At 39.3% G+C, this 12,836-nt stretch overlaps 1 protein-coding gene across 1 annotated transcript; it reads left to right on the forward strand.

The window, feature by feature from the left end:
* The first annotated feature begins 1,697 nt into the window (after positions 1–1,697).
* LOC148026774 (laccase-4-like) lies at positions 1,698–5,397 on the forward strand. The gene is made up of 7 exons (XM_087691270.1): positions 1,698–2,026; positions 2,280–2,434; positions 2,616–2,860; positions 2,976–3,104; positions 3,400–3,616; positions 3,798–4,546; positions 4,839–5,397. Exons 1-7 carry the CDS (start codon positions 1,817–1,819, stop codon positions 4,967–4,969), a joined length of 1,836 nt encoding a protein of 611 aa, XP_087547396.1. The 5' UTR covers positions 1,698–1,816; the 3' UTR covers positions 4,970–5,397.
* Positions 5,398–12,836: the final 7,439 nt, after the last annotated feature.

Consider the following 12,836-nt stretch of genomic DNA (forward strand, 5'->3'; position numbering starts at 1 on the left):
AAATAACCAACAAAGCATGATCGAGGGCACTCAGAATTAGAAACACCTAAGTATGTGGATAAAAATTGTGAGCTTAATAATGCACTAGGAGTGCTTAGTTGAAACAAACCCTTCAAACAAACAAGAATGATGGATGAACTCATTAGAAAGGTTCCAAAGTACTAAAAAATAATGACCAAAATGAAATACACTTCAATTTAGCGAGATACAAATCCCATAAATTACCAAATTTAGTAGTCCATTTGTAAATTGATCCAGCCCTCAAGTTTGGAGGTGGGATTAGAAGAGAGGTGCAGTGCAAGCTTGACCCTAAAAAGTTTGAAAAAAAAATGTGAAAGAACAAAAAAAAAAAAACTTAAAAACAATTAAAGATTCTAGATGGCTCATAGTCTTATTTAAAAGCTGACTTGAAATTTGGCAATAAAATAGGCTCATGATTTGTGGCAAGGTTATTGCATTTTCAAAGCTCGTGCACAAACTTCTTGACTAAATCCAAAATGGTGCTATCTTGACCTATCATTTTTACATTCTTCCCTTTACTTTTGAATCAAACCACTCATCATTTGATGCTAGTGCTAGTGGACAATTTGATAGGTCTACTTACTTAAAAGTGACTTTTTCACATGGTCCATCTAAATTTCTCTAAATGATGAGTCCGAACAAAGCCAAAAAAATCCATTCTTTTGTAACTCTTTGGGATGAAATCTACATTGCTTGATGATGGGTGGAGGATTTCTAGATTTGGTGAGATGCAAACATTGGGGTGGGGCTATCAAGATGGGATTGCACTTCTCCATCTTAAACCTATTCGATAATCCAAAAGGCAGACTTGTTTAGAAATCACGAGTAGCATGTGTGGCCCTTGTATGAGTCCAAAGTCATTCGGACAATTAGTCTAACAAAAGTGATGCCAAGTAATTCCTACTTTGTGAGAGAAAATAAAAGAAAAAGCATGCTACTTAAAGGGTGGACTCTTTCTAGATGTGGTGGGGCTGTTAGGATGGAATGAATGTTCAATTGGTTCCGCTTGATTTACACCTATGACCTGTATACCCTTTTGTGCGTGTACATGTGCTAGATTAGGACTTTAAGACTAGTGCAAGTTCCAACACTTCAATGTTGGAACCTAATCACGCCCTTGGCAGTTTGCTTCTAAGGATCATTCACATCTTTTGTAAGAAGGAGTCAATTAGAATCCAGGTTGTAAGACTCAAACTTTGTGCATTAGTTACAAACTCGTGGATCCTCGCTCAACCTTCTAAATTATGGGAAAAGATTCACATGACATGGAAGCCAACATCCGACTCTCCTATTGGACAGTCTAAAATGTCCACTTACTTTAAGGCAGGCATCCTATTAGGCCCCTTTGCAAGAGTGGAGACTTATTTGCCCGATCAATCTAACCAATGGCCAAGGCAAGTAAGTCCTTTGTGCATAATAATCATTTTGGGAAAAAAGAAACATAAAAATTTGCTTAGAGGGCGGACGTCTTCTAGACTTGGTGGGCCTATTAAGATGGAACCGTTCTCCATCTTTGAGTGAGATTTTGTGAAGGGCAAGAGTTGCAAGCTGGCTTCTTCAAGCAAAAGCGATGATCTTGCATATTGGCCCAACAAACAACGACACACGCACACATGCATCCCCCCCCCCCCCCCCCCCCCCCACTTAGATGTACGATGAGCAGTACTAGTAAGGTTAAGGTAAGGTCAGAATTACATGATATAATCCACACAGGCGCGTTTTCTGATCAGTAGTACTGTGTCTACACAGCTAGTCGCGCAGGCATAGAGAGAGAGAGAGAGACCCTCTCGGCGCCATGGCCGTCTTTTCTCTATCTCGAAGCATGACCTTCTTATGCCTCTCGTTCTGCTCCTTCTTCTTCGTGTCTGCATGGAACATGGCGGCGGCGGCTAGTGCTCCTCCTCACGATACTAGCCTTGCAGATATTGATCTCCATCACCACCCCCACCACCCCCGTATAGGTCATCGACCACCAGCTCCTCTCACTCGCCGCTTTGCGTTCCATGTAAGTCGAACGAATTGTGCAAAGCCTTCTTCACGAACCCTACTAAGTTTTTATGTTTCCTTCCACACATTAACGTATTACACTTATGCTTAGCTAGCTTTTGCTCTTTCCCCATTGAAAAACATATAAAAAATAATAGAGTTCATAAACCATCGGCACCACAACATCTCATGAGACGCAAGATACCGCCCCTTCGATCTCGTTAATGTTGTGGATCTGACATTGCTTATATACGAATGTTTTCCCAAATCAGGTCAAGTACACCAATGTTACCCGCCTTTGCCACACAAAACGCATCGTGACCATCAACGACCAATTCCCTGGCCCAACCCTATATGCTCGTGAGGGGGATCGGTTGCTCATCAAAGTCAGCAACGAGTTGCCCGATAAGAACATAACTATCCATTGGTAAGGCCTTGTCACTAATTCCTGATTAACAGCAAAGGTTTCGGTGGTGGAATCGAATGCGTGATTTCAAAATGGGAATGAATTAGCACGATAGACCGCCGTAGTACATGCACGCCTTCTCTCTTATCGCTTTATCCATGTCCATAATTCCTTCCCCTTGTGCCTTGACATATTCTTCAAGGCATGGAGTTAGACAACTACGCACCGGTTGGTTCGATGGACCGGCTTACATTACCCAATGTCCAATCCAGCCCGGCCACAACTACCTCTATAACTTTACGTTGCTCGGCCAAAGGGGGACCCTTTTCTGGCATGCCCACATATCTTGGATGCGCGCCACCGTCCACGGGGCTCTTGTCATCCTCCCCGAACTCCACACACCTTATCCCTTCCCAACTCCCACCAAGGAAATACCTTTGGTTCTTGGTAAGTTTGAAAGAAATTCTATTTGCGTAGTTACAGATTCAAATTGCCTTCAAACTAAGCTTCAATTATTCTAGTACATATAGCCATTTAATATTCATTCAAAATGCCATGTTAGGTGAATGGTGGAACTCGGATACGGAACTGGTGATCAAGCAAGCGTTGCAATCGGGAGCTGGCCCCAACGTTTCTGATGCTTACACCATCAACGGCGAGCCTGGAGCTTTATACAATTGCTCCTCTAAAGGTAAGAAGGTGCACACAATTCAAGATATCGCCGACTTCTCACCACAAAACACGAGGAAAGATCATGAGGTGTGGACTAGGATCGTTTGACCTTTGCATTTGAAACTAACTATAGGCTCCTAAACCTGAAATATGTGTATCTATCAAGGTCTCCCTGTTTTTGAAACCCGCTCTTGTTACATTTTACAAAACACTTTGAACTTTGGCTATAGTGACATTATGTCTGAAACTCGAGTTCAGCGCACCATACACATATGCTTCCATCTTCTACTAACATCTTCAATGCATTATTTTAGGCATGTTTAAGCTCCACGTTGAGAGGAATAAGACCTATCTTTTGAGAATCGTGAATGCCGGGCTAAACCAGGAGCTTTTCCTCAGCATTGCAAACCACACACTGTTAGTGGTGGAGGTCGATGCATCGTATACAAAACCCCTTTCCACGAATGTCATTCGGATTGCTCCTGGCCAAACAACCAATGCCTTACTCAGCACCACCCAACAAGACGACAGGTAATCTCGGGTGATAAGGTTCCATAATTGGCACATAATCGTAGTTCTATATACATTAAGAAAATTGAAAGAGAAAAATGCAATATTGATTGTTTGAACTCCATTTAAATTGCTAGTTACACAAGTATTGATTTTATGTGCTTATGCTCACCCATAAAGAAATGTTTCCGATGTCTATCAGGTACTTCATTGCAGCAAGGGCCTATGACTCAGCAGGCCCCACAGTTCCTTTTGACAATAGTACCGCGACTGGAGTTTTGGAATATAAGGGGTTTTTCTCAAGATCCAATACTAGCATGCAACAACAACCACTAATGCCAACCCTTCCACCTTACAATGACACCATCATAGCTAACAATTTTAGTAGTAGCCTTCGAAGCCTCAACTCACACAAATACCCAGCTAAAGTGCCCCAAACTGTGGACCGCCACTTATTCTTCACGGTTGGACTAGCAAGAAAACCATGCCCACATAATAAGCAATGTCAAGGTCCATCCGATGGCAAGTTCTCAGCAGCCGTAAACAACATCTCATTTAACCTTCCCAATACTGCTCTACTTCAAACCTACTTCTTAAGGAAGAACCTTAATGGCATCTTCACCACTGACTTTCCAGACAATCCTGCTATACAATTCAACTTTACCGGGACTCAACCTAGGAATCTAGCCCCTTTGAGAGGGACGAGAGTTAGCCGCCTTTCTTTCAACTCTAGTGTGCAACTTGTTTTGCAAGGTACCAACATCCTTGGGACGGAGAGTCACCCCATCCATCTCCATGGTTTCAATTTCTTCATCGTGGGTAAGGGCATAGGCAACTACAATGGCACATTAGATCCCCAAAATTTCAACTTGGTGGACCCTCCAGAGCGCAACACGGTCAATGTTCCAAAGGGAGGATGGGTAGCAATACGCTTCCTAGCCGATAATCCAGGTAAATATTTATTATTTTAGTATAGTTAAAAGGGGTAAAGAGAAAATAGAACCGATCCTATAGCTAAGATTGGAGATGCGCAAAACTCATGAGAACAAGTGGAAATGTAAAAAAGCCTTCACATGTTTTTGAAAGCACTTTAAACTTATCAATATATTGTTGCTAATAGCAAGACATACATATTCATGGATTGTAAAAGTCCATATGCATTCATATACATTATCTAATTTTATGAAGTTGGTAAATTTTGAAAAAACAAAGAACTCTAATGCATTCATGTTATGAGGATCAGGTATATGGTTCATGCATTGCCATTTGGAGGTGCACACAAGCTGGGGTTTAGAAACAGCATTCCTAGTCAACAATGGTGTTGGTCCTCAGCAAACTCTTGAACCCCCGCCACTTGATCTACCTTCTTGCTAAACAGTTCATGAATAAATCTCCACCAAGATTAAAAGCCATTCTTTTGCTAACATGATGTAAAGAGAAGGTGCGGTGTGCACACTTACCATGGCCACTTGAATTTTGGCTTTCGCGAGATCCACAAATTTTTAAGTACACGAATAATCGCATTTGTAACTAAAGGGACACAAGAACCTTGTGTTGTTTTCATCTAGTCTCACATAGTGAGGAATTTTCCACTTGAAGACAATTTGTAAGGAGGCTCATTCGTGATCCTCATTGGACATAATGGCAACAATCGTATCTACATGAGATTATTTGGGTTGATATTTCTCTTTGTGGGATGTTTTTCTATCCTTAGAAATGTCGATTTACGGCCAATTGGTATAGAGATTGAAGAGATAGAGTCAATGAGCTTTGAGGTCAATTTATAATAGCGATTGGATGGTGCCTCTCATGGTTCACCATGTTCGTGTTGTATCATCACAGAACCTTTTTAAGGTCTTAATTAGAAACTTATCTTTCACAATGATATGTGATTAATGGTTGCATGCTAAAGTAGATAACTACCTTACTAGTAGTTTGGAAGGACTTTACTAAACTACGCACTAAAACTAACAAATAATGTTGCAATTGACTCTAAACTTTAGGCTTAAGGTTTTCTTATATTGGGTTTTGTGGGATATAATACATGTTTTATTGTTTCCACAATTAGTTTCTTATTTGAAAAAAGCTAACTTGTGGATTCACAAGACACAAGCATTATGATATGAACTTATTTTACATATATACTTTGGAGCACATGTCATTTTGAGAACATTTCCTTGATTGCCCTTGAAACCAAAAAACATTTGAGCCTTGACCTTACTTTCTGATAAAGCTTAGATTATGTGGCAATGAAATCTTTTTAAATGTTATGACAACTCATCACTCTCATCTTTATTGCTTATTATTTATTATGATACAATAATACAGGGAATGTAGGTCCTACATTGTGACTGCTGGAAGTTTCCACACACCAATCTTGATCTCTTGTTCAAACCTCCATAGCTCTTGCACTTGCTTCCACTTATGCTCTTCTCTCTCACTCCTACTCACCCTTTCATGGTGGTTGCAAGAGAACTTAGCTCATGCAGGTTGTTCCTTCTTTCTTCTTTTCCAATAGCTTTATGAATACCGTCGAGGATTTTTGCATTTGTGTTGGTGAACCTCACTTGATGGCCAAGATGAGTTATGAAAGTTACTGATAATACGTTTCTCTTAACGTATCGAATATACAACATATATGAAAACTGCTTGACTTCACCATTTGCCATGGCCACTTATCTTTGTTATGGCCTTATTCTTCCTCTATTTATTTATTTGGATGCAGCATTGATATTACAACGTAGCTAATAGCCTACTCTCTTCATAGGAAAACAATCTTTTGCCAACCACCAATGGCGATCTCCCTTAAATCTCATCAGTCTAATGTCTAAAGAGATATGCTAGCAAAAGTATACCTTTTTGAAAGAATAAGATCTAGCTTGCTTTATGACTCTTTAAGTGAAATGAAATATGTGGTATGAAATTCATTTTACAAAGAGACTAGAAGGGTTCAATTTCAATTCCTAAATATGTATACTTCCAATGTTCTATAAATGCTTTGATATTTTCTATTTCTGGTAGCAAGCTTGTGGTAAATTGTATGGGGCTTAAGAGGTCCTTCCTCTAGCATTGCATCACCAATGCTTTAAATATCAACTAAGAACTCAAGTTCCTAAAGGGTTTTAGTTGAAGATAGATAAGGAAGAAAACCCCAAACTTCATTAATCTAACACTCTTCAAACTTGTTATTAGAATGAGATAAAGTGACACTAAAAGAGATGAAGGGAATACCGATGAAAACTAGGATACAAGTATGTATAAATTTGTTTTGGAAGATCAAGACTTGCCATCAGAATTTACATTAGTAAAAGCTTCGGTCACTTCACATCACTAAAAGTAACAAAATACTTCACACCACTTAACAAATTGCATGGCATGGGACCACATACATCCAAATGAACAATAGCCAATGGCTTACCCATGCATGCCATACCAGACTTTTTATGTGTATTTTGTGTCTATTTGCCATATAAAGGATGATCACAAGACTCAAAGTACTTATAGTCAAGGGACTGAAGATATTGCAAATAAGTAAGCATTTTCATTTCTTTCAAGGACATGTGCCCAAGGCGACGATGCCATAGAGATACATGCGGAACTAAATTCATAATAGCCAAAATATGGTCAATTGATGCAGATACAAGCAAGGGATAGAGAGTATTGGACTTAGTACCACATACAATTACAAGATTCCCACGGTAATCTTCCATGAGGAATCATCAAAAGAAACTACGTAACCTGCATCATCCAAAGTGCCAGCATAGAGATAAGGCTCTTTGTGAGAGGTGATGCATGATGTACATCATAAAGGGTAAATATGCAACTTGAATCAAACTACAGTTTGACATCACTAATACCAACTATCTCCAATGCCAAGTTATTATCTAAAAGAACAAATCTAGTCATGCTACGATAGGAGTGAAACCACTCTCTATGAGGGGTCACATGAAAGGAAGCACCCTAAATCTATGAACCAACACTGAGTATACCTTGATAAAGCATCAATTAGCTATGAAGTATCAAGAAAAGAAGCTACAAGTATGAAATCATCATTAGAATCAGTCTGCACAACATTAATCTCTTTAATCTTAACTCTTGATTTGCTAGGGACAATGCTGCAATTATCATTGTTGTCCTATAATTTACCATTGCTCTTTTCCTTGCGCTTATCCTCATGCATCTTATGGCACTATGGCCAAATATTCCCTACTTTCCCATAGTAATGACAAGTCAACGAGGACTTACGGCCATGGAACTTACCCGCCATTACCACTCCTACCATTATTGCCTCAAAGTATCAAAGCATAAGAGGTACAAGAAGCATCGACATTCTTTTGATTAATCTCTTTAGTCAAGAGTGCACCCTCTACATCCTACAATTGTAATGTTGTTAGTGATGTATGCATCTTGGTTGGTTATGTATTGAGCTTTCATTACATTGCTCAATTTGTTGTGCCTTTATTTGGTCTCTTATGTTACCCATGAGACCTACTCTATGCATGATGGTTATGTTTATGGGATGTATCTCAGCCTAATACACTTATCCTTTGACAAATCCCATTGCCACTTACATCTTCACTCACTGTTAGTTGGAGCTATTCCCTAGCAGTTGTGGTTTGTCTTATATCAGTGATTTTTCATCTTTCATATTGATTTCTTATTGATGTATTTCATCTTCCGCATGTTGTAATTGCAGTTTACTACACTATTTATGCAAGCAATCATCTTCATTTGACAGGTTCTTTCTATTGAGTTTGTGGATAGTTCATTACTTGGTGAGTACCCCTTGTTTTTAGCTTGATTTAGCAATGGTTTTGTGACTGTTTGTAGTGCCATCATTATGACTAGTGGCTCAAGTGATAGTCCTATTTTTAGTATTGACAAGTTGGATGGCACCATTTATAGCTACTAGAAGGTCCAAATCCGACAAGTTTTAATGCAAAAAATGCAAGTTAGGCGTTTGAAACATAAGGTTGTCAACCTGAACTTATTGATGCAAAGGATTGGGATGAATTAGATGAGCTATGCAAGTCCACCATCATATTATCCCTCTCTAATGAGGTTTTCTATAAGGTTGTCTATGATAGACAGTGCGCATGGGAATTAGGGAAAAAAATTCGCAATGTCTATTACAAGCAGATCCTCCCTTCTCAAATGTATTGGCTAAAGCAACTCATGGATCTTTGCATGAAGGAGGGAAATTCTATGTCAGCTAAGTTAAATGAGCTTCATTCCATTATGGTCATTTGTCTTTGCAAGGGATTGAATTCAAGGGCACTCTTCTTCCCTTGTTCCTCTTAGTTACACTACCTAAATCATGAGATACATTTTGTATTGCTATGTGTGCCAACATAGCTACTCATGGGTTACAATTGTAGGATGTGGAGGGTACACTCTTGACTAAAGAGGTTAACAAAAAGAATGTTGATGCTCTCAATACTTCACAACTAACTGATGCTTCGACCGGATATACTCAGTGTTGGCTCATAGATTTAGGGGCTTCCTTTCATGTGACCCCTCATAGAGAGTGGTTTTACTCCTATCACAATATGACTAGATCTGTCTCTTTGGGTAATGGCTTGGCATTGGAGATAGTTGGTATTGGTGATGTCCAACTGCAATTTGATTCAAGTTGCATATTTACTCTTTATGATGTATGTCATATACTGGCTCTCAGAAAGAGTTAAGTGATTCCTCATGGAAGATTACCCATGGGAATCTTGTCATTATGTACATAGTGCTAAGTCTAATACCCTCTACCCCTTACTTGTATATGGGTCAATTGATCATATTTTGGCAGTGGTGGATGAAAATCCACATGTATCTTTGTAGCATCATCACCTTGGGCACATATCATTGAAAGGAATGAAAATACTTGCTTATTTGTAGTATCTTTCATCCCTTGACTATAAGTGCTTTGAGTCTTATAAGCATTGTTTATATGGTAGGAAAACACGTAATATATATAAAAATTCTAGTGGTATGACATGCATGGGTGAGCCATTGCCTCTTGTTTATTTAGATGTATGTGGTCCCATGTCGTGCAAGTCATTAGGTGGCATGAAGTATTTCATTACTTTCATTGATGACTATATGCATAAGGTTTGGTCATATCCTATCAAGCATAAATAATAAGTCTTGGCTACATTTCAGTGTTGTCTTACTTTGGTTGAGAACCAATCTACGTATAGACTAAAATGCCTAAGGTTAGATAATGGGGGTGATTATGTATCTAAAGTCTTTGAGCAGTTTTTTGATGAGAGGGTACCCCCTTCTAGAATGGTATAGCCAAGCACATGAATAAGACAATTCAAGAGCGAGCTCCGAGTATGCTTAGTTGAGTAGGATTACCACAATAGTTTTGCGATGAAGTAGTTACTACTGCCCTGTGCACTTGATAAATTAGTCCCCATATACTCCTCTAGACTATCACATTATATAGGATGTATGGTCTAGAAAACCTCCCTCATATACTCATTTGTATGTCTTTGGTCGTGAGTCATTTTCCATGTATCCAAGGACAAGCACAATAAGCTGGATTCTAAGTCTAGGAAATACATATTTCTTAATTATGGGGATGCAGGTGAGATGGGCTATCCCCTATGGGATCCATAGGCTCAGAAGGTTATCTATAGCCATGATGTTGTTTTCTATGAGGAGAAAATGAATAAGAAGCCTAAGTATGTCATTGAGGTACATGGGGTGATATTTCAAGAGGAACCTCCTACTACTATACAACTAGCTATACAACCTATCACGGCAACAATTGATGTCCTAGTGGCCCAAATCCTTGATGCTTCACAAGATGTACAAGTCCCACAACCGTTTCTGAGGTGGTCTATAAGAGATAGACGATGGCATGCATGGTGTGAGCCCTCTATGGATTATGTTATGGTGAGTCTCTTACTTATGATGAGGCCATGCATGAAGGTGATAGTCACTCTTGGGAGAGGACCATGTAGTTTGAGTATGACTTATTATAGAAAAATCATACATGGGATTTGGTTCCTTTGCCTAGTGGCAAGCATGCTTTGCCATGCAAGTGGGTGTACATTGAAAAGTATCCTTGGGAACACTAAGGGCTTCAAGCAAGAACATGGTATAAACTTTGATGAAGTATTTTCTCATGTTCTGAAAATGACTATCCTATGCTTGGTACTAGCTTTGTTTGCTCAGCTTGACTTTGATCTTTATCATATGGATGTCAAGACAACTTTTCTTCATGGTGGGAACTTACATTATGAGATTTACATGAAGCAACCTAAGGGCTTTGTAAACCCTGGCAGGGAACACCTAGTGTGTAGATTGCAAAAGAGCCTTTGTGGCCTTAATCACGTACCTAGGGAATGGTGTCATAAGTTTGATGTCTTTATGCATTCACAAGGATATTTTCATAGTGATATGGAACCATATTTATATATGAAAAAGGCTCATGATGGCAACCTTATGATTTTGATCCTCTGAGGATGATGTATTGATTCATGGAAGTGCTTATGATGAGTTGGATGCCTCAAAAGGTTAGCTTAAGAAGAGCTTTGAGATTAAGGACATGGGACAAGCCTCGTATATTCTTGGGATGCACATTACATGCAATTGCCTTAAGGAACTCCTCTACTTATCATAGAAGGAGTATATCTAAAAGGTCCTTGAATGGTTTTATTTGCAGAATTTTAAGTGCATTGATTGTCCTTTACCTTCGCACATGTGAAGGTTAGTCAGGCCGATTGGATGAGATGGCCAAGATCCCTTATCCATATGCAGTGTGGAAATTTTGATGTATGCCATGATAGCCACTCGTGTCCTGACATAGCATTTGTAGTAGGAGTTGTGGCATGCTATATGGCTAGACTTGTCTGATGGCACTGGAATGCCATCAAGGGTATCATAAGAGGTACCTAAAGAGCATAGTAGCTATGCACATTTGTTATGGTGGCCATGGTATAAATTTGTGGGATAGTCTAACTCTGATTATGCAGGACGACATGTAAATAGTAAAAATTCCACCTCTGGAAATGTCTTGACCTTTGTTGGAGGTGTTATTTCATTCTTGGATGTCTAGGGTGTAGAAATTCACGGCCTTATCTACTACAGAGGTAGAGAACGTTGCAGCTACTAATGAGGCTTGCAAGGAGGCTCTATGGTTAGGCCGTGACCTTGATATTATTGATGTGGTCCCTACACTACATTTAGATTCCATGAGTGCTATTCTGTTGGCCGTCGGTCTTCCATGCAATGATGAATTACATTAAGGTGAGTTATCACATTATTCAAGATGTCATTGAGGGCAAGTGCATTGAGCTTGTCAAGATCACAACTGACAAAAATACTGTAGATTTGCTCACTAAAGGTCTCTCAGAAAAGTGTTTTGCCTTCCTTAGGAAGTTGATGGGCATTGGATGAGATGACGTTGTCAAGTGTTTTTTTGAAAATTGAAAACCCCTAACAAACTATAGTAGTTAGGTTTGATTTTTTTAGGCTTAGTTTTATGCGTGACTGTTTGTTTTGTCATTTTGTAAATGGACTTCTTATGTTTGTTTAGCTTAGGATTTGTTTCTATCATTTTGTTTGGTTTGTTGAAGTGTGAAACTTGATAGCCTTGGTCAAGCTTGGTATTTTTCTGGACAGTGGAGTTGGATTTTGCTAGTAGTTGTCAAACATTGTGAACTACGTTTAATTTCTTGTTGATACTCTTACACATCACAAGGATTATGAATTCACGAGCACTTCACGTTTCACTTGTTTGATGCACTACACTCGGGGGTTGTCTCTTGATTTTATCAAATACTTCCATGCCATGGGTTTGGATTATGCACATTTCGCTCTATCGTTGACCATTTTCACGATCTGAGGCCCGATGCAACTATATGCAGTAAATCCTAGTTGCACGTGCACTTGAGAGAGCACCTTCATTGAGCACACACATTTCTTACACGCACGATGTTTGGGATGTTCATCTGAGGATCATGAAGGACGCCGCCAATGGTGAGATGGGTTGTTCTTATTTGGTCAACATCTTGAGAACCATCATTTTCTTGAGTGATTGTGAGAATTTGGGTGGAGTGGAGTATAACATATTTTATTGCTGAGGTTTGAGAGGCTTGGCCTTACTCTACTCCTCATAAAATTCTTGTACATGAGTGAAGACAGTGGAGAGTTGCATGCGGGAGTGTGAACTCTTGTTGTACTAGTTGTGAAGTCGGAGAATTTGAATGTTGAAGCGTCAAGTATCGGCCCAAGGTTA

This window comes from Lygodium microphyllum, chromosome 13, assembly GCF_053477565.2.
Source record: "Lygodium microphyllum isolate KBCC chromosome 13, Lygodium_microphyllum_v1.1.10, whole genome shotgun sequence".
NCBI classification, from domain to species: domain Eukaryota; kingdom Viridiplantae; phylum Streptophyta; class Polypodiopsida; order Schizaeales; family Lygodiaceae; genus Lygodium; species Lygodium microphyllum.